Here is a 20,262-nt window from a genome sequence, read left to right as displayed (position 1 = left end):
TTGAGTCCAAAAAGTTTCCAAGTCCACATGTTGATCCCCGAACAAATGAAACAAATCATCTTCAATGGTCCCACACCCCGATAGGCGGTCGATGGGGTCCATGGGCGCGAATAACGAGACGAGAATGACCGACAAAAAATAAAATAATAATATTAAAGGGCGCCGGGACGTACCTCTTGGCGACGGGCTATTCCGGTGGGCCAATGACGGCGGAGGCTTCGAGTTTATCACACGAGTTACACTCGATAATAAACTCGGGGGGCTAATGTTACCGGTCCGTCCCGGCCCGGTACGGCAACGACATCATATGACGGCTTCCCCGAGCCTCTCCCGGCGCACGGCCACCTCAAGGCCGGCCATGGCCGAGTCAGAGCCGGCCATGGCCTCCACGGCCGAGTTAGAGCCGGCCATGGCCGGGTCAGAGCCGGCCATGGCCTCCACGGCCGAGTCAGAGCCGGCCATGGCCTCCACGGCCGAGTCAGAGCCGGCCATGGCCGGGTCAGAGCCGGCCATGGCCTCCACGGCCGAGTCAGAGCCGGCCATGGCCGGGTCAGAGCCGGCCATGGCCCCCACGGCCGAGTCAGAGCCGGCCATGGCCGGGTCAGAGCCGTCCATGGCCGGGTCAGAGGCGTCTCTCGGCCAAGGGGCTGTCCACGACGCTCCTTGGTCGCCTATAAATACCAAGGTACCTCCCTTGGTCCAGGTAATCCGATTTTGAGTACTGAAACGCTGTCGAACTCGTATCTCGCTCGTTTCTCTCAAGTCTCGACCTCTAAACACTAAACCCTCTACAAACCACCTCAATCCTACTAATGTTGAGCGTCGGAGAGGTAAACAGAGGCTACCCCTCTGTTTCCCCTTTGTAGTTCACACCTTTCTGTTCACGTTTCAGGTGCTTGGACGAGATAGAGATCACCTACAGCTAAGGGACGGCTTGGGATACCAAGCCCGACACGCTCGAGTCGAGACGAGACCACTTGGTCCGGCCTTGGGTCTAACCGTCTGCGACTCCTAAATCGTTGTCCGAAAAACTGCGACAACACACATATTCATGAGAGCAATCTTTACTTCCCATTCCTATCATAATACCAAGGTTGGAAATTTCCCTTTTTCCTCCTATGTTGGCCATCCATGTGTGTAGCATCATGCTACAAATTTGGTTCCTCTTTTTTTCTTTTGGCAAGTATCTTCATACATCAATGCACAAAATAATTCCCTCTTTCTCTTGATGGTTTGCACGAAATTCTCATCTAGAACAAGCTTCTAGATGTTTCTTTATTTGTTCATGACAAAACAAGAAAAACTCATGTAGTATTTTCACATAAAATGCCATAAAATAAAATTCATTCCTCAAGGCCCAATTCTCATTTATGGCCGTGTGGATCAATTTACATTTTCATTCATATGAAAATGTCAAAAATCTTATTTTGACATTTATACCATCTTATTGTCCTTATGGACAAAATTACCCTTTAGACAATTTTCGTAAAATTCGTCTAGTTCAACACTTGAACTTGTTTTGACTTAGCTACTAGTTTAACAAATCCTACTCTAATGACTTGAGGTAGTGACCTCATGGATCCAAATGAACAAAGCTTGAGCTAGCATGCTAGGACACAAAAGTTCACAAACTTTTTTCAAGTTCTAGCTTAATGTCAACAGACTCCACTAAAGAGTTGACACTGAAAATCTCTCGGTTCAAATGAATATGTTTTCTACTCAAAATTCTACTTAATTGTGATGAGTGGATCCATTGAATATTATCTATGATTACCCTTCATGAATATCATCAACTAGATGGGAGTTATAAATTACCATTTTACCTTTCTAGTTGTTATTTTCTCAACTCCTTTGTCACTTGTGAATAAGTTATAATGGCCAGTTCATTTATTCACATTCCAAAGAATAAAGCATGAGGTGATATACATTGCATTTCAGCAATCTTATACATGAATTCCATATCTATGAGATCTTCACAAAGTTGTTCATGACATCTTCATAACTTAGTACTTCATCAATAGGTCTTGTCTATATCACATAGTGAATCTAAACTCTGACTTTCTCAAATGAGAGTATGTAAGCTATGAAATGACATGTCTCATTTCAGGATTGAGGTAAGCATGATGCAATTCATACATTGTGACTTTGAGACAGAATAGGTTAAATGGTTTGTTCTTATATTGTCTCTAGAAGTGCACTACTCAATTCATTATCTTTTGAAGATACCTAGGAAGAACTGTAGAGTCTCCAACTCTCTATGTCTCATAACCAGACATCATAGGTTCTCCTAACAATCATATTGAGATCAATAGTCATTTGATCCTTAGATTGTGAATATATTGTTTTAAGCAAACTATGAAGAGTTGGTTCATGCAAATCTATATTTGACTCTTCATTTGTGGTTAGGTTTGTTTAAGGACTAAAGACTAAGGTTTATCATAAAGCTTCAAACAAATAAGGAAGAATGAATGAAAGTTTCAACTCTTTATTAATTATTCAGCAGTTACAAGCAAGAGTCTTTGTTAGACTTTATTACATCAAATGTATATAAGTTATGACTACTACTCTTCTTGTGGACACCAATGCCAACAAAGATTTGGCCAGAAGAAAGGCATCGATTTTAAGAAATATTATCTCATGTGATGAAATTTTCATCTATCTGAGTTGCTCTCGATTTAGTGGCACATCTAGACTTGGAGATAGAGTAACTTTATGCGGAATTTATTCATGGTGATATGGAAGAAGATATCTATATATAGCAACCCGAGGGGTTTCAGGTTAGAGGAAAATAGCAACTTGTGTGCAAGTTGAAGAAGAGCTTGTATGGGCTTAAACAAACTCTGAGGCAGTGGTGCAAGAAGTTTTAATCTTTCATGGCAAGCCATGGATACACGCAAACATTGTTTGACCACTGTGTGTTTATGAAGAATAAGATGACTTTATTATCAAGTCTTTTGCGATAAAAGACTTGGGATTGGAGAAGAAGATACTCGACATGAAGATTTTTTTTCATGATCGAAAGAACGGGATGTTATGGTTGTCTCAAGAAGCCTATGTCGAAAAGGTTCTTGAAATACTCAAAATGAGTAATGCCAAAGCAGTGTGTACTCTATTCGCAAGTCACTTTCAACTTAGTTCGAAGCAGCATTCTGTTAGGAATTTTTCCTCACGAGAGATAATGAATAAATCATAAATGAATACTAAATAAAATAATGATTTACTTTATTAGCATCATATGATTAGTAGGTTGAGCTCTGAATATCAGAGTCAATAGCAACTATCAGCCGTAGCCTCCGTATCCAAAGTGAGCTAAAACATGGTCGATGACTAATACATGCCTGGATAGCTGTATCCAAAGTCATATATACGGAACACTGGTTGTAGATGTGTCGTTTAAGTACCGTTACGACACACTAACCGGGGTCGCTATGATTGTCACTGTGAAACTTGATCTAAATCCTGAAGTGATCATGGATACTGGATCATGTTACTACACTCTTTGACTCATTCGCTAAAAGGCTACTATCATGCTAATCGCAGCTTATGTCTTGGGAGTTTCGGAGCTTGATTCGAGTGGGAAGTGGTTCATTGATACGGAATCCAATCTTCCTGAACGAAGGTCAATGTTCACTCACCAAGGGTTGATCCAGAACCGATAGATTGCCGACACTTCCAAAGTATGTACGTTCGGAAGAATCTTTCGCTAGGGAAGCAACAGTGCTTAGGGTATATATATATATATATATATATATATATATATATATATATATATATATATATATATATATATATATATATATATCAAGAAAGGTATAACGGATTAATTAACCTCTCTCGATACGAGTTGAACCTGGAGGATCTTGATCACGTACTGACTAGATAAGTGGACACTCATCACGATGAGTAAATATAATTCTAGTATAAAGGAGAGTTCATTCGTGGCGTACCTAGGTGGAGTCTGACCAAGATTAGACAAATCAATGTGGAAAAGAGAAATGACTTTTTCGTCTTTTCATCGGATTTGTTAAGCTTCTATTACTAGGTCCATAGTCCCCGATTCGGCTTCGATAAGACGAATAAAGAACCTCTCATAATAATGTGTTTTCATTATTATAATCTCACTAGCTGTAATTGTAATTGACAGCATCAATTCTGAAATATGGGTATTTGCAAAATTAAATAATTATTTATGGTAGCATTAATTATTTATTGTTTGATCAAGTAAATAATTAATCAACTACTTAATTGTTTATTATTGGACCAAACATATAAATAATTAATTGGGCTTTAAGCAATTAGGCCTTGCACAAAAGTGAAAGTCGAATTTTAGGATTTGGCAACAAGGAGTCGAGCAAATCCTTTGGCCAAGGGCCATAAAATTCGTCCACTACCATATCGGTAGTTACCAATATTTTCTCTTTAGTTGTTTAAATAAATGAGAGAGAAAAATACATAAAAGGAAATAAGATATTGTCATTTATTCTCTCTCATGAATATTTAGAGATGATAGTATTTAAATGGAAATTTAAAAGGAAATAAGATATTGTCGTTTATTCTCTCTCATGTATATTATGAGAGAATTATATTTAAAAGGAAATAAGATATTGTCGTTTATTTTCTCTCATGAATATTATGAGAGAATAATATTTAAAAGAAAATAATATATTTCATTTATTCTCTCATAATTAAATATTCTTTATTTAAACATAAAATAAAATCTCATAGATATTGATCTGATGGCTAAGAGGGAAAGTAGAATTCATGAGATGAGATCCAAGGGCTAAGTTTTGATTCACTAGTGTGAACACAATAAAAGGAAATAATATATTTTAGAAACTACCAAGAATATATCTATTGCGCTACTATAAATAGGAGTTCATGAGAAGAAGAAAAATAAGCTTTTCGAAGACCAAAATTCGCCCAACATTGTGTGTGCCTCAGTATTTTAGACCAAAGAGCTCTCTCTCTCTCTCTCTCTCTCCTTGGAATTACTCTAAACAAGAGTGTGATCTTGAAACAACATTGATTCTTGATCGTGTGAGATTAAAGAGTGTGGTCTCATGCCGTCTTTCTTTATTCGTCCGGAGATTACGTTTCGGAAGACTACAGTGTCATCAAGAGGAGTGTGAAGATCTGAAAGCTTGAAGAAAGAGATCAAAGGCGTTTGAAGATGGATTGAGAAAGCTTGAAGTTTCTATTCGTGAGCTCAATTCGTAAGTTCTCTATGAACCTTGTTCTTTGTTCTTATTGGTTGCTTGACATGTTTGAATACTTTCATTATTTAATTAACAAAGTAAATCTAGATCTTGTTAGATCGATAACCATGTTAGGAATTATTGTCCACGAGAGATAATAAATAAATGATTACCAAATAGAATAATGGTTTACTTTATTAGCATCATATGATTACTGGGTTGAGGTCTGAAGATCAGAATCAATAGCAACTATTATCCATAACCTCCGTATTTAATCGAGTCACGTGCTAGGCACGTGATTTCGGTCGGTGTTGCTAAAACATGGTCGATGACTGATACATGCCTGGACAGCTGTATCTAAAGTCATATATATATATATATATATATATATATATATATATATATATATATATATATATATATATATATATATATATGGAACATTAGTGAAGGTTGATCACGACGTGCGGGCATTCTACACTTGTGGTAAGTGTACGACCTGGACAGACTTTGGTTGTAGATGTGTCGTTTAAGTATCGTTACGACACACTAACCAGGGTCGCTATGATGGTCACATTGAGATTTGATCTAAATCCTGAAGTGATCATGGACACAGGATCATGTTACCGAACTCTTTGACTCATTCGCTAAAAGGCTACTATCATGCTAATCACAGCTTATGTCTTGGGAGTTTCGGAGCATGATTCGAGTGGGAAGTGATTGACAGATACGAAATCCAACCTTCCTGAAAGAAGGTCAATGTTCACTCACCTAAGGGTTGATTCCAGAACCGATAGATTGTCGGCACTTCCAAAATATGTACGTTGTGAAGAATCTTTCGCTGGGGAAGCAACAATGCTTAGGGTATATATGTATCAAGAGAGATATAACGTATTAATTGACCTTTCTCCATACGGGTTGAACCTAAAGGATCTTGATCACGTACTGACTAGATCAGTGGACACTCGTCACGATGAGTAAATATAATTCTAATATAAAAGAGAGTTCAATCTTGGCTTACCTAGGTGGAGTATGACCAAAATTAGACAAATCGATGTAGAAAAGTGAAAGGATTTTTTTTCGTCTTTTCATCGGATTTGTTAAGCTTTTATTACTAGGTCCACAGTCCCTGATTCGGCTTCAATAAGACGAATAAAGAACCTCTAATAATAGTGTGTCTCATTATTATAATCTCACAAGCTGTAATTGTGATTGACAGCATCAATTCTGAAATATGGGTATTTGCATAATTAAATAATTATTTATGGTAGTATTAATTATTTATTGTTTGATCAAGTAAATAATTAATCAATTAATTATTTATTTATTGTTGGATCAGGTAAATAAATAATTAATTAGGTTTTAAGCAATTGGGCCTTGCACTGAATGAGGTGGACGATTTTTTTAGGATACTGGCACAAGATTGGCGCGAATTTCCTCATTGGCCGTGTTCCAAAATTCGTCCATACCACATATTGGTATTTACCAATATTTTCTCTTTAGTTGTTTAAATAAAGGAGAGAGAAAAATATTTAAAAGGAAAAAAGATATTGTTCTTTATTCTCTCTGATGAATATTAAGAGAGAATAATATTTAAAAAGAAATAAGATATATTCATTTATTCTCTCTCATGAATATTAATGAGAGAATAATATTTAAAAGAAAATAAAATATTGTTCTTTATTCTCTTTCATGAATATAAGGAGAGAATAAAATTTAAAAGGAAATGAGATATTGTCCTTTATTATCTCTCATGAATATTAGGAGAGAATAATATTTAAAATGAAATAAGATATTGTCATTTATTCTCTCTCATGAATATTAATGAGAATAATATTCAAAAGGAAAGAATATATTGTCATTTATTCTCTCTCATGAGAGAATAATATTTAAAAGGAAATAAGATATTTATTTTATTCTCTCATTAATAAATATTCTATATTTACACAGGAAATAAAATCACATAGATATTGATCTGATGGCTAAGAGAGAAAGTAGGATTCATGAGATAAGATCCAATGGCCAAACTTAGATTAAATAGTGTGAACATAATAAAAGGAAACAATAATTTTTGGAAACTATCAAGAATATATCATTTCCACTATTATAAATAGGGGGTTCATGAGAAGAGAAATACACACTTGTGCATTTCAGAAAATTCGACCAAGAGCTCTCCCTCTCCTCTTGGCCGAATTCTCCCTCTCTCTCCCTCTCCCCTTGGAATTGCTTTATTCCGTTCATAGAAAATAAGAGTGAGATCTTGAAACAATATTGGTTTCTTGATCGTGTGAGATTAAAGAGTGTGGTCTCACGCCGTATTTCTTTATTCGTCCGGAGATTACATTTCGGAAGACTACGGTGTCATCAAGAGGAGTACGAGGATCTGAAAGCTTGAGGAATGAGATCAAGGCGTTCAAAGACGAGGATCTGAAAGCTTGAAGAAGGAGATCAAGGTGATTGAAGACGGATTGTGAAAGCTAGAAGTTTCTGTTCGTGAGCTCAATCCCTAAGTTCTCTATGAACCTTATTCTTTGATCTTATTAGTTGCTTGACATGTTTGAATGCTTTCATTATTTAATCAATAAAGTAAATCTAGATCTTGTTAGATAACCATACTTTTAATTAGCTCTTGTTAGTGTAATTAATTTATTCCGCAACTTATATGATTATCAATGTGAGCAATAATTACAACAAGTTGTATCAGAGCGATTATTCGTGTCTGATACAACTCGTTCATCACCAACAAGTGATATTGGAGCAATTGTTCATGTCCGATACTGCTCGTGTTTCTCCAACAAGTTGTATCATAGCGATTATTCGTGTCTGACACCTACTTACTTTTCTCAACAAGTGGTATTAGACCGATTGTTCGTGTCTGATATCCCACATGTTTCACCGACCAGTTGTGTCGGAGCAATCGTTTGTTTCTGATACCCCCATCGTTTCCCTACAAGTGGTATCGGAGCGACCTTTCGTGTCTGATACCACCACCGTTACAGCAAGTGGTATCATAGCGATTGTTCATGTTTGATACCAGTCGTTCGTTTCCAACAAACCATACATTTAATTAGCTCTTGTTAGTGTAATTAATTTATTCCGCAACTTATATGGTTATCAAGGTGAGCACATAATTACAACAAGTGGTATTGGAGCGATTGTTTGTGTCTGATATCGCTCGTGTTTCTCCAAAATTGGTATTAGAGCGATTGTTCATGTCTGATATCCTACGTTCTTTACCGACGAGTGGTGTCGGAGCAATCGTTCGTGTCTGATACCCCCCCTCGTTTTCCAACACGTTCTATGAGTGAGTAACCAATGAATATGAGCAGAGTTCCTTTTACATCTTTGGTTGGCAGGTTGATGAATACAATAGTGTGTACGAGGACTGATATAGGTCATGCGGTTGGAGATGTGAGTCAATTTCTCTCTGATCTCAACAGAAAACACTGGGGAACAGTGAAATGTATATTGGGATATTTGAGAGGTACTTCTAGAGTGTGTCTGTCTTTTGGTAGTGATGAGTCAGAGCGTGTTGGGTACACCGATTGATATGGTAGGTGACTTTAATACTAGAAATTCCATTTCTACAAAAATGTGTGGCATTATCTACCACGGAAGCTGAGTATATTGAGATTATTGAAGGTTATAAGGAAGCTTTTGTTGGTGATTATTCACCTCATCATAATAACCATGCGGAATAAATTAATTACGCTACTTATCTAATTAATTAAGGTTATTTATCAAGATCTAGATTTATTTAACTAATATCAAACCATGAGGCAGTTATCAAGCAACCGAAACAAATAGACGAGTTATCAGAAAAATTACGAGTTTCTCCTTAAGCTTTTGAAACGGTTTCACATTCTTCTTCTCCAATCTTTAAGCTCGATCTGATCTCTGGGATTTCGAATCTCTTCCTTGGATGACACCGTAGTCTTCCAAAGCGTAATCTCCGGACGAACACCAATACAGTGTAGGCACACTCTATTAATCTCACAAGATCCGCTTATGGAGTTTCAGATCTACTCTTATTTTCTAAGAATGGAATCACAAAATTCCGAGGGAAAGGGACGTAGAAGAAAATTCTTCCACCTCTATGATGTTGGGCGAATTTTTGTTTCTTCTGTTGTGTGTCTATTGTGTTCTCCTTGACCCCTATTTATAGTGGTAGAAATGAGATATTCTAGGAAGCTCTTAGAGATATTTTATTCTCCTTTATTCTTTCCTATTTTGTAGTTAAGCATGAACTGTTGGATCTTGACTACAAATCCTACTTTTTCTCTCACTTATCATATCAGAATCTAGGATATTATATTGCCTTATTTTTCTCCTATATTTAAGGAATCTAGATATTTGAGAATTATGAGGAAAATATCTTATTTCCTTATTCAATGGAGATAATATCTCTACCATTATTATTCTCCTAGATATTAGGAAATTAATTATGAGAGAGAATAAATGGCAATATCTTATTTCCTTATTTAATGGAGAAAAAATATATCAACCATTATTATTCTCTCTCTTATTTAATTAGTTACCTGATTTTTTTTTTCCACAAATCTAGCAACTAATTAAAGAGAGAATATTGGGTAATTAATACCCATAGTAGCGCCCAACTTCATGGTCATGGACCAAGGAATTTCGAATTTTACAGTGTCCATAAGGCCCAACATAAAATTCAATTAATTGTTTACTTGATCCAACAATAAATAATTAATTCTACAATAAACATTTAATTTGGCAAATAGACAAATTTTCGAATGAGATTGTAATAATAATAAATAATCTTTATCTTTATTATTACTAGAGAGTTCTTGTCCACCTTAGTCAGAGCCGATCGGGGACTATGGACCAAGTAACAGAAGCTCCTACAAATCCGGTTAAAAGACGAAATAGTCATTTCTCTTTTCAATCGATTCGTTCAATCTTGTTTAGTACTCCACAAAGTAATCCAAGACTGCACTATCCTTATTACTAGAATTATATTTACTCATCGTGACGAGTGTGTCTAGTCAGTTTGTGATCAAGATCCTCCAGGTTCAACCCGTATCGAGTAAGGTCAATTATTCTGTTATACACTTCTCGATACATATATACCATAAGCACCGTTGCTTCCCAGCGAAAGATTCTTCCGTACGTTACTTACTACGAAAGTGCTAGCAATCTATCGGTTTTGGAATCAAACCGTAGGTGAGTGAACATTGACCTTCTTTCAGGAAGGCTGGATTCCATATTTGTCAACTACTTTCTTCTCATATCACATTATGGATTCCAAAGACATAAGTATCACAGCGTCTCAGTAGCCTTTAACGAATGAGTCAAAGAGCCCGGCGATATGACCTAGAAGTCAATGATCACTTCAGGATTTAGATCAAGTCTCACTGTGACCATCATAACGACCCTGGTTAATATGTCGTAACGATACTCAAACGATACATCAACAACCAAAATCTGTCCAGACCTTACACTTACCACAAGTGCAGAATGCTCCCACAAAGTGATCAACCTTCACTTGTGTTCTACATATATGATTTTAGATACAGTTATCCATGCATCTATCAATCATCGACCATGTTTTAGCTCACCGTCCGAACGCAGATGCCCATCATGTGATTCAATTTAATGTGGAGGCTATGGATGATAGTCGTTATTGATTCTAATTCAGAAAACAACCCAATAACCATATGACGCTAATAAAGTAAACTTCTTATCCAATTCAGTAAACATTTCATGTTTATTTATTATCTTCAGTGGGCAGTATTCCTAACAGTTTTGTGGATGAAAAAGTTTCTCGAAGAGTTAGGCTTGAAACAAGAGAAGTATGTGATCCATAGCGATTGTCAGAGTGCTATCCACCTCTCAAAGAACTCCACATTCCATTCAAGATCCAAGTATATTGAAGCATATTTGTGATGTGCTTGAAACAAAACAATTGCACTTGGAGAATGTGCATGACAGTGAGAATGGATCCTACATGATGACAAAAACTTTGCCGAGAAGAAGCTTCAAGCTTGTAGGCAAGAGCAAGATTGCAAGAGCCCATGACATGTACCTGAGGGGAAATTTTGTTGGGGTTATGCTCACTCGTGAGCTTGGCAAGTAATAACGGCAAAAGTCCATTACGAATTAAAAGAAGAAGAAAAAAAAAATATATGGATGAAACATGCATTTGGTTTGGGTCTTTATATGCACATGAAAACAAGAAAAAAAAAATAGATCGACAAGCACATTCAAGAAAAGAGAAGGATAATCTTTCCGGTTTGCTCTCTAGATACCTAATTTGGATATCCCACCATTTGGTGAGACTGCTCCTCTTTTGTGTCGTCTTTATTTAGATGATGATGTTGCTGATGATGATGAACCTATATGTGTTGTAGATGCCTTTGGTATACCTATTATATTGGTAGAGGAAGGTTTATTAAAACAAAAAATTGGCTACGTAAGTCACCTAAACTATAAGAATTGTAAATTAGCCAACCTTTGGTAAATAATTTGTAAATAGCCAACTTGCATACGTGGCAGCCTATTAACTACCTAAAATATATGTTTGGTTGTGTTAAATAAAGCTTTTATTAATCTGTTAATAAGTTTACTTGGTTATTTACAAGAAATTAACCAAAGGTGGGCTATATCTCAATCCACTATATCCGTGTGGCTATATAACTTAATAACCCTTATTAAAAGGCTTATGGGTCCCGTGGTTTTTTTACCACATCTTAAGGATTTTTAACACTAAAATTGGTTGTATTCATTGTTGTTGATTATTTGATTTACTTTGTGTTTGGCTTTATATGTTTGCGGTATTGAATTTATTTGTGCACAAGAAGGTTAAGGAAATTCATATTACACATTGTTTTAAGTGATTTTTCCCAACGCATATTTTCTACAATTGATTTATTTTACTCCTTGTATTGAAGATTCGTCTTATATAAGGAAAACTCGGTCTAGATAATTTATTTATAATAGTTTAGATTATTTAAACTAAGATCTTATTTTCGCCAGACAATTGTTGTACATATTTTTTTCATCAAACAGTTTTGCGTGTTACCGGTCGTTTTCGGAAAACCGGAAAAATAAAAACAAACGGCGCCGGTCGGATCGCCTACTGGGCCTCCGGCCCATGCACGCGTCGGCCTGTGCGCGCGCCCTGCGCCCTCGACCGAGCCTTCGGCCTGGGCGTCCTGTTGGGCCTCCGGCCCGTACGCGCACTCCCTGCCGGCCCACCGGCCCGCGCGCGCCCTGCTCCCCCGGCCGAGCCTTCGGCTCGCGCGAGTGCACCTCACCGGGCCTCCAGCCTACATGCGCCCTGCACCCTTGACCCGCGCGCGCCCTGCCGGCCCGCGCGCGCCCTGCTCCCTTTGCCGGGCCTCCTGCCCGTGCGCGCGCACCCTACCGGCCATTCGGCCCGTGCGCGCGCCCTCGATCGGACCCCCGCCCGCACGCGCCCTGCGCCCCTCGGTCAGGCTCCCTGTCCGCACACGCCGCGCGCCTGCTGGGCCACCGACCAGTGCGCGCAGTCCGACCCTGCCGGGCCTCCTGCTCGCGCACCTGGCGCTTGCCGGGCCTCCTTCCACGCACGCCGGAGCGCCCCTATCGGGCCGCCTGCCCATGCGCGCGCCCCGGGCCCAGCCAAGACTCCTGCCGGCGCGTGCCCTGCGCCCTGCCGGGCTTCCTGCATGCGCTCGTGCCCTGCGCCCTGCCGGACCACTGGCCAGCGCGGTCGCCCGCGCCAGGCCCTTCCAAGGGCTCTCATGAGGGTCGGACCATAGCCTCATCAATATCTATAAATACCCCATCTCTTCACTTGAGAAGACCCTTTTTTTTAGACAATTCTCTCTACTCTCAAACAGTTCTCTTGTGACATTCCAAGAGTTCTCTCTTCCTCTCCAAGCTCGGCTCAGAAATCCAAGAACCCCCTTTGACAACAGGGAGCGTGTTCCAATTTTGAGACCCGAGTATTCACCACGCACAAGCTGATCCCTTGCTTCTTGACCCTTGAGTTAGAACGCTAAGCCACGAGTATAGCGACCCCTCTAAAGCCTTCAATAGAAGCTACGAACGAGGTCATTCTCTAAAGTCTTAAGTTCTCAACCTCCGAGTCCAAGATAGCCACAACCACCCCATTGAACTACGTTCTGACCTGATCCCGGACCCCGGGTACGTAGGCAGCCAACATTTGGCACGATCACAACTTCCAAAACACACCTCTGGATTTGGAGGGTGCAACTCGGCCTTCGAGTTCACACTTTGACTCGGGTGCGATTACTTGGTTTGGCCTTTGATTGAACCGCCCGTAGTTTTAAATCATTGTTCATTTTCGTGCGACAACATTGCGTTAGAATGGGGGGAGAGCTAGAACTCTCTGATGGCGAGTTCATATGCAGAACTGACCAACACCACCGGTGATGACCTTACAGCGAAGGAGCGACGAATGATTGAACGACCTAAAAATACACTGCCGATGACTACAGAGGAACTTGATGATGAACATCATCCTTTAACTTTGAATGCATGAGTAGTACATAGTACTGGTGGCGAGGCTTGATCTGTTAGAGAAAAAGAATAAAGCCCTTGAGGAACAACTTAAGGAAAAAAAAAATGATTATGCGAAGTACCATAGCGATCCCAGAGAATGATCCTCTTTTGAAAAGAGCATGAAAAGAAGTTCGGCACTTTGAAACAGAGCTAGAACGAAAAAAAAATCTCAAAGACATGCCAAAGATCAGTTTGAGCGAGATAAAGATCACGAAGAGATGAAGAAATTGTTAACCTAGTTTGATGCAATGCCACCTATGCCTAGAGGGATGTTGCTCACTGGAAAAGAAATTCACTAAACAATAAGTAGTCAATAGTACACAATGGTCTTAAATGAATGATTACCGGTTCAATGTCATTTTCCTATTACCATCCGTGAATTTCAACTCAGACTCTCCCTGAATTTGAAATCAACTCACCTAATTGTTTTTCTTTCGATCGCAATGGGCTTGAACAATAATCAAGAATTACAAAACCCGATCTATATCACATACAAGTAAGTGAGAACACAAGATAAAGATAAACGCATAAACAACACACACGGATTTTCGGCACGCTAGTCGAACACGCACAGAATGCATGAGTAATGCTTAGAAAAGACCAACATGGTTACGTCGAATTAGGTTTTCATAACCATTAACACCAAGAAAATATTTGTAGCCGACTTTAGCAAAACTAGAAAACTTCCAATAATATCGGATCGAATAGAATATCATGAGATCTGAATGTAGCGATCAAAATGTTTCAACATATTACGAGGCATATTGCAAGATATCTTGTGATGTGATTCCCAATAAAAAAAATAAGACAATAATACAAGTAATAACAAATCAAATAGTTAGAAAAACATGGCTATATAATCGTTGGTATATATATATATACACATATATATATATACACATATATATATATACACATATATATACATATATATATATATATATATGGACAACAAACAAAAGAAATACATGAAATAATCAACAAGGAAAATTCAAGAAGTTTATAAGTATTTTTTAGGAGCACATAAGTATCATGGTAAAGTACTACCTCAATGATCATGCCACGAACAAGTTGCGGAGACGGATATAATAGTGTTTGACACTAATTATCATATGTTTTTTCTAATGGCATTGAATTCATCTATACAAACAACCTCTGTATGTTGGTGTCCAAAAGTCGGATCCGGTGTTTTCACGATAAACTTTAGGCGTACACAAAACCGGAACCAAACAAAGCCCTTGGCTCCTGAGGTCGACTTTCATATGGTGTTGATTATGATGGTGATGAAGATTATGACTATGATGGTGATTATTATGATCTGCTTTGATGACATGGTCCATCTTTCTCTCGAAGCTTCCCCAATGACCCTGTCATTAGTACTCCATTATATTAATTAAACTAATTATATAATTAAACTGATTTAATAAAACTTTTTGTGTTTTATATATGTACCTTGTGTGACTTCGTTTTCATGTAAGGATTACTAAACAGCTGCGAAGAGGAAAACGCGAAATTGTCAAATAATTGTTAGCAATTCTTCTTTTATACAATTGGGTCAAGCAGCAAAAGAAAAAAAACAATCGAACTCCAATTAAGTTAGCCCCTTTGAAAAGATTAACAAACCAATGTTGATTTGATTGACAAAAGACCCTTCCACCTAACCTATGATTATCATATAGAACGATTGAACGAATAATTACAAATATTCATAATAATATCAAATAGTACGTAGTGCTAGTAGTACGTACTTCTTTTATATAAACCTAAAGCTATTATTATCACAAGTGCTTAAGAAGCAGTTGTAATTTTTTAATTTTAGACAGGTTTCTATGTATGTTAAATATATATACTAGCTAGTTTACTACAGCATCCACTAGTAATTTTGCGTTCTTAGATGCACATTTTAACAAATTAATTTTTTCCCATTTCATCATTGATTTCAAATTAAGATCTAACTCACCCAAGTGAATTTCTAGCTGAATACTGTAAATCTCTATGTTAAAAATCTAGTTTTATCTACATCTTAACAATAAGAAAATAATTTAAATTAAGACAAAAAGCGTATAGTACGTACTTACTATGTGAGACGTATTACTAGGGGAACCTCGAGCGAAAATTTTCAGTTCACATTCAGTACAAATTTATCATTAAATAAGCAATAACCATAGAAACATATTATTAATATTTTTTAGATTATCTAATTTCTTTAAATAAATATCAATTATCCAATTAACCTTCCTGTTAAACAAAGAGTTCAAAACAAGGATTTACTGTTTATTTTTTACACCTGTAATTTCCACCGATACAAATGGATGCGAAAAATTAGTAAAAAATTGTCAAATTTTACCACCATTACCTCGAGCCGAAGTCCGGATTTCGTGCCAACATATATATATATATATATATATATATATATATATAATATTATATATATTGTATGTATGTACTATGCGTATATATACATATACACATTCATTAAAAAAATAAAAAATAAATATTTTAATTAAAGTTTCATCTTATTAAAAAAAGAATATAGCATGCTGAAGTAAATTAAATTAACTAAAACAGTTAATTAAATTTACTTCAACCTGCTATATTATTTTTTTAATAAAATAAAATTTTGACTATTTAAAAAAAAATGTAAACTATTAAAATACTGACGTATAATTGTCCTTTATAAAATACATTTAAACATAATATAACTATTATTAAAAGATTAAACAACATATAAAATAATACACACAAAAAAATAAGATTGTTCAATTCGCGCCGTGATCCAAGAACATCTTGTACGGTTATAAAAAAAATTAATTGCTAATCTCGGGTAGTTAAAAACAAATAATCACCTGAATTTGTTCTTCTAGAAATTTTATGTATTGTATTGCTTCGTACAGAACCGATGCTGTGTCAGTCTGAGGAGAATGGGAGCAAAACAAAATAGAAATCTAAGAGAGCTTCATATAAAAAATAAAAAAAATATATAAAAGTGTTTCTACTAAGAACAAATAAAATGGAAGACTTGGCTTAATTAATTACCTTCCCAAAAGGGGACACGATTTGCTGAAGAGCCGTGATTTTATCACCAAGCTTGACTTTTGGTGCCTGAACCTGTTTGATTAGCCAAAACAAAACCAAAAAAAAATTAATATATTATAACACCCACTGAGCTAAATTATTGATTAAAAAAACAAACTCTTCTATAACCTTTGTTGATGAAGCTGTAGAACCTTCTTGCTTTGGTTTTTTCAAATTCGTTTCTGAATTATTACTAGTGTCATCATTCCTTTTCTTTTTGCCTTCATTACTACTCGTACTATTTCCTGATCCACCAGTGCTCCTTGTGATCTGTGTATATTATACATACAACGATCGGTTAGAAAAAATAATAATCATAGAGAATTTCTTAATCATATAAATATATACATCGTAAACACACATGCATGAAAGTAGCTAGTCTTTGGAAACCTTGGTTTAAATGGCACTTTGTCTAAATATCCAATATAGCTATGATAAAGTATGAAAAAAAAACGTCACAATCATGCAAAAATAGTTAATATAGAAAAAGAAGAAAAAAAAAAACATGTAAATTACCGGAGGAGAAGAAGACGAAGATCGATATCCTTGTTTCTTGGAGTCAGACAAACTCGAAGACTTTGTTGCCCCACAAGACTTGTTAATATTATTAATACGATCTCTGTGAATATCGGAAGTAGACTTCCCTAACCGACCCGAAAAGGATATGACGTCAGCGAAATTCTTAGCTGAACCCTCCCCGGGAATATAAGAGTCAATCGGATTGATGATCTCATAGCTGTTATGGCTATGATACTTAAATTTATCAGTATTATCTTCAACCATGTTATTCATGAGACCAACTTGGCACGGACTCTTCAGCGAAGCTCCGGGTCCCGAGGGCTCGACGAAGAGTCCAGGAGTGTTGTTCATCAAGAATCGGCGGTGATGACCGTCGCTATTCGACGGAGACTTCAACGAGATCAGAGAGTGTGAAAAATGGCCGCGGTTCTCGGTCGATTCTGGCGGAGCGATGGACCAAGTGCTGACGAGGTTTGAGAGCTTCGTCTCGGCGTTGTTTTGGAGATTGTGTTGATTATTGCTGTTGTTGAGGACGAAACTCTGGCTGTTCAAAGTGGTCGGAAATTGGTGATCCCAATTGCTTGAACCGTCGAGTTTTTTCAAGTAGTCGCTTTCGAACATGTTCTTAGAAGACGATAACATGTCGAGGAAATTCTCTCCCACGTCTTGGTGCAAATTATCTCCGTCACTGCTTCCAACATTTCTGCCACAAATTGGTATAACATTCATTATTATTATGTGTATTTTTTCCTGGAAGAAAAGAGACGTATAGAGCTCTTTTTTTTTCTTTTTTATTTATTTATTAATGAACAAAAAGATTCTTCACTCCACTAAGACCAATAAAACCAAAGAAGACCAATTAGTGGAGGTTTCAGTGACACAAAACAAAATACTTATCTTCAACTAAGCCTTTAGACCTATATATATCTTTACCGGCAATACTTTTCAAAACATCAATCTAACCTAGCTAGCTAGCTAGCAATATCGTTGCAATTAAATTAACCCGTTTTGTTTATCAATAGAAAATAAAAATGATAAATGGACTCACGAAAATACTTGGCCCCAAATCTGGTCTGATCCGGTTCGCTCCGGCGGGTCGATAAGGCGGCTCGAGGATTCGACGGTGAGGCCCGAGTGGTTCGAAGTGAAGGAGGTCGAGATCGACACGTCCTCTTCTGAATTATTCGAATTTGGATTTGGCATACCAAGATGTTGCCATGGAATATGATTATTATTATTATTATTATTATTATTACTATTGTTGTTGTTGCACCATGAAGAGAGAGCTGAGCCTGGTTGTCCATGTAGGTCCCACCAATTGCTCGGCGGTGCCGAAGATGACTCTGGCCCGGAACAGCTCTCTGCGCATTCCTCAGCCATGTTTTTTTGTTTTTTGTTTTTTAATCTGTGATTTGCTTTCTGTTTGGGTGAGTGGAGAGGAAATTTTGGGATTTAAGAAGAGTGACACGTTCAATATATATGATACTATATATATATACCTTGGTGGGAACTGCTGACGTAAATTTTGCCCTCTACTATTTCAAAAAAATTTACAAGCACTATATACGTATAATATAATTGGAAAAATAGCAGACAGACTAATTTGGTTCGTGAAGAAGATAGTGTTTGTATGTGTGTTGCCTAATCAATAATGAGGGGACAATTAAATATGCAAGCCTGAATATGCCACTCAAGTTTGTGGAATCGTGTGAGATATTACTGTCACATGAATAGTTGGATCATGAAGAGTTTAAGACGTTCCAGGTTTTTTTTTTATATTCCTTTTCCCATTTTATTTTCTTCTTTTGCAAGAGGTAGTTGAAACTTGTAATATATCATGGCATTTTAGACTTAAAAATAATTCAATGAAACGAAAACATAAATATTAAAACCGAAATGAATAATATAAAAACAGTTTAATTAAGGGGTGAATCAATAAACACGTGAGATCTTATTATGATATAGAGTGTACTGCTAAAATTTATATACCAAGATTTCATATCTTGATTCTTTACCTATATTTATTGTTCTAACAATAGTAATAATAAAGCATGTGCCTTTGATTTACCATATGAGATTATTTTTACACTGGATCTCCTCAAAACTTTAGGATCAAAATACAATAAGTCAAAATTAATCCAAAAGTATAACATTCTTATATGTGTTGGTACAAAAATATTATTATTGAAATATCATTTTATTTTCTTTTGTATTTACTTTTATTATTTTACTTAATGATCACAAAAGCAAAGTTAGAGATCATTTTTCGTTTGGTCTATGAAGTTTTAAAAGAAATCTGAAAAAAAAAAAAAAAATTGGTTTAAAAAATTTGGAAATTCGTTTGAAGTTTTATTAATATTTTGTATTTTTATTGACATAAATGTCAATAAATCTTCAAACGATTTTGGAAATTTTTTTGAAAATTTATTGACATCGTTGTCAATAAATTTTTTGGATATCCATAAATCTTTAAAGATGATTCAGAAGTTTCAAAACAAGATATATCAGGCCACAATATGGACAAGTGTTACAAGATCATGACTATTGGACATGGTACAATTAATGCTTCAAGACAAGCAAATCTGAAAGAAAAAGCTCAAAGCAGATCAGTCTTGAATAGTTACGATTTGAATTGCATTGAACCGAGCGAAAAGCAAGGAAAGGGCTTTACATATTAGCCAATTAATACTCCACACACACAAAAAAAAGAAAAAAAAAAAAAAAGCATATGCCAAGTCATTAACCTAAATAACTTGAGTAATCCATGAAAGAAAATAAAAGAAGAAATGGACTAGAACATATCATGAACTCTCATTTACTCTCTTAAGATTACATCCTCTTTTCAGTGGAATCTGAGATTGTCATAGACCTGGAATCGGATAAACACACCACAACATGTGCCTTTTTTATCATCTTCCTCAATATTTATGGTCGTTTA

The 20,262-nt window shown here is 36.6% G+C and overlaps 1 protein-coding gene across 1 annotated transcript; it reads right to left on the bottom strand.

Annotated features, from left to right (window-relative positions):
* Positions 1 to 14,707: 14,707 nt before the first annotated feature.
* Positions 14,708 to 18,787, bottom strand: LOC149402047 (uncharacterized). The gene is made up of 7 exons (XM_089608766.1): positions 18,373 to 18,787; positions 17,322 to 18,027; positions 16,935 to 17,075; positions 16,767 to 16,838; positions 16,577 to 16,642; positions 15,183 to 15,221; positions 14,708 to 15,097 (listed from the first exon to the last, which is right to left on the bottom strand). The coding sequence occupies exons 1-7, from the start codon at positions 18,702 to 18,704 to the stop codon at positions 14,867 to 14,869; spliced, it is 1,587 nt and encodes a 528-aa protein (XP_089464892.1). The 5' UTR covers positions 18,705 to 18,787; the 3' UTR covers positions 14,708 to 14,866.
* Between the last annotated feature and the right edge of the window lie 1,475 nt (positions 18,788 to 20,262).

This window comes from Urtica dioica, chromosome 3 (genome assembly GCF_054948205.1).
Source record: "Urtica dioica subsp. dioica isolate 48M chromosome 3, U.dioica_male_clone48M_v1_H2, whole genome shotgun sequence".
NCBI classification, from domain to species: domain Eukaryota; kingdom Viridiplantae; phylum Streptophyta; class Magnoliopsida; order Rosales; family Urticaceae; genus Urtica; species Urtica dioica.
The sequence above is the reverse complement of the archived record's forward strand: the minus strand, read 5'-3'. Positions and strand labels throughout refer to the sequence as shown.

What these genes read in the sequence shown, in the direction of transcription:
- LOC149402047 (XM_089608766.1), bottom strand. Translation starts at nt 18,704, where the DNA reads ATGGCTGAGGAATGCGCAGAGAGCTGTTCCGGGCCAGAGTCATCTTCG. An exon ending in TCGTGTCCCCTTTTGGGAAG is followed by an intron (nt 16,643 to 16,766) that starts GTAATTAATTAA and finishes CATTCTCCTCAG; the next exon opens with ACTGACACAGCATCGGTTCT. An exon ending in TTCTAGAAGAACAAATTCAG is followed by an intron (nt 15,222 to 16,576) that starts GTGATTATTTGT and finishes TCCTCTTCGCAG; the next exon opens with CTGTTTAGTAATCCTTACAT.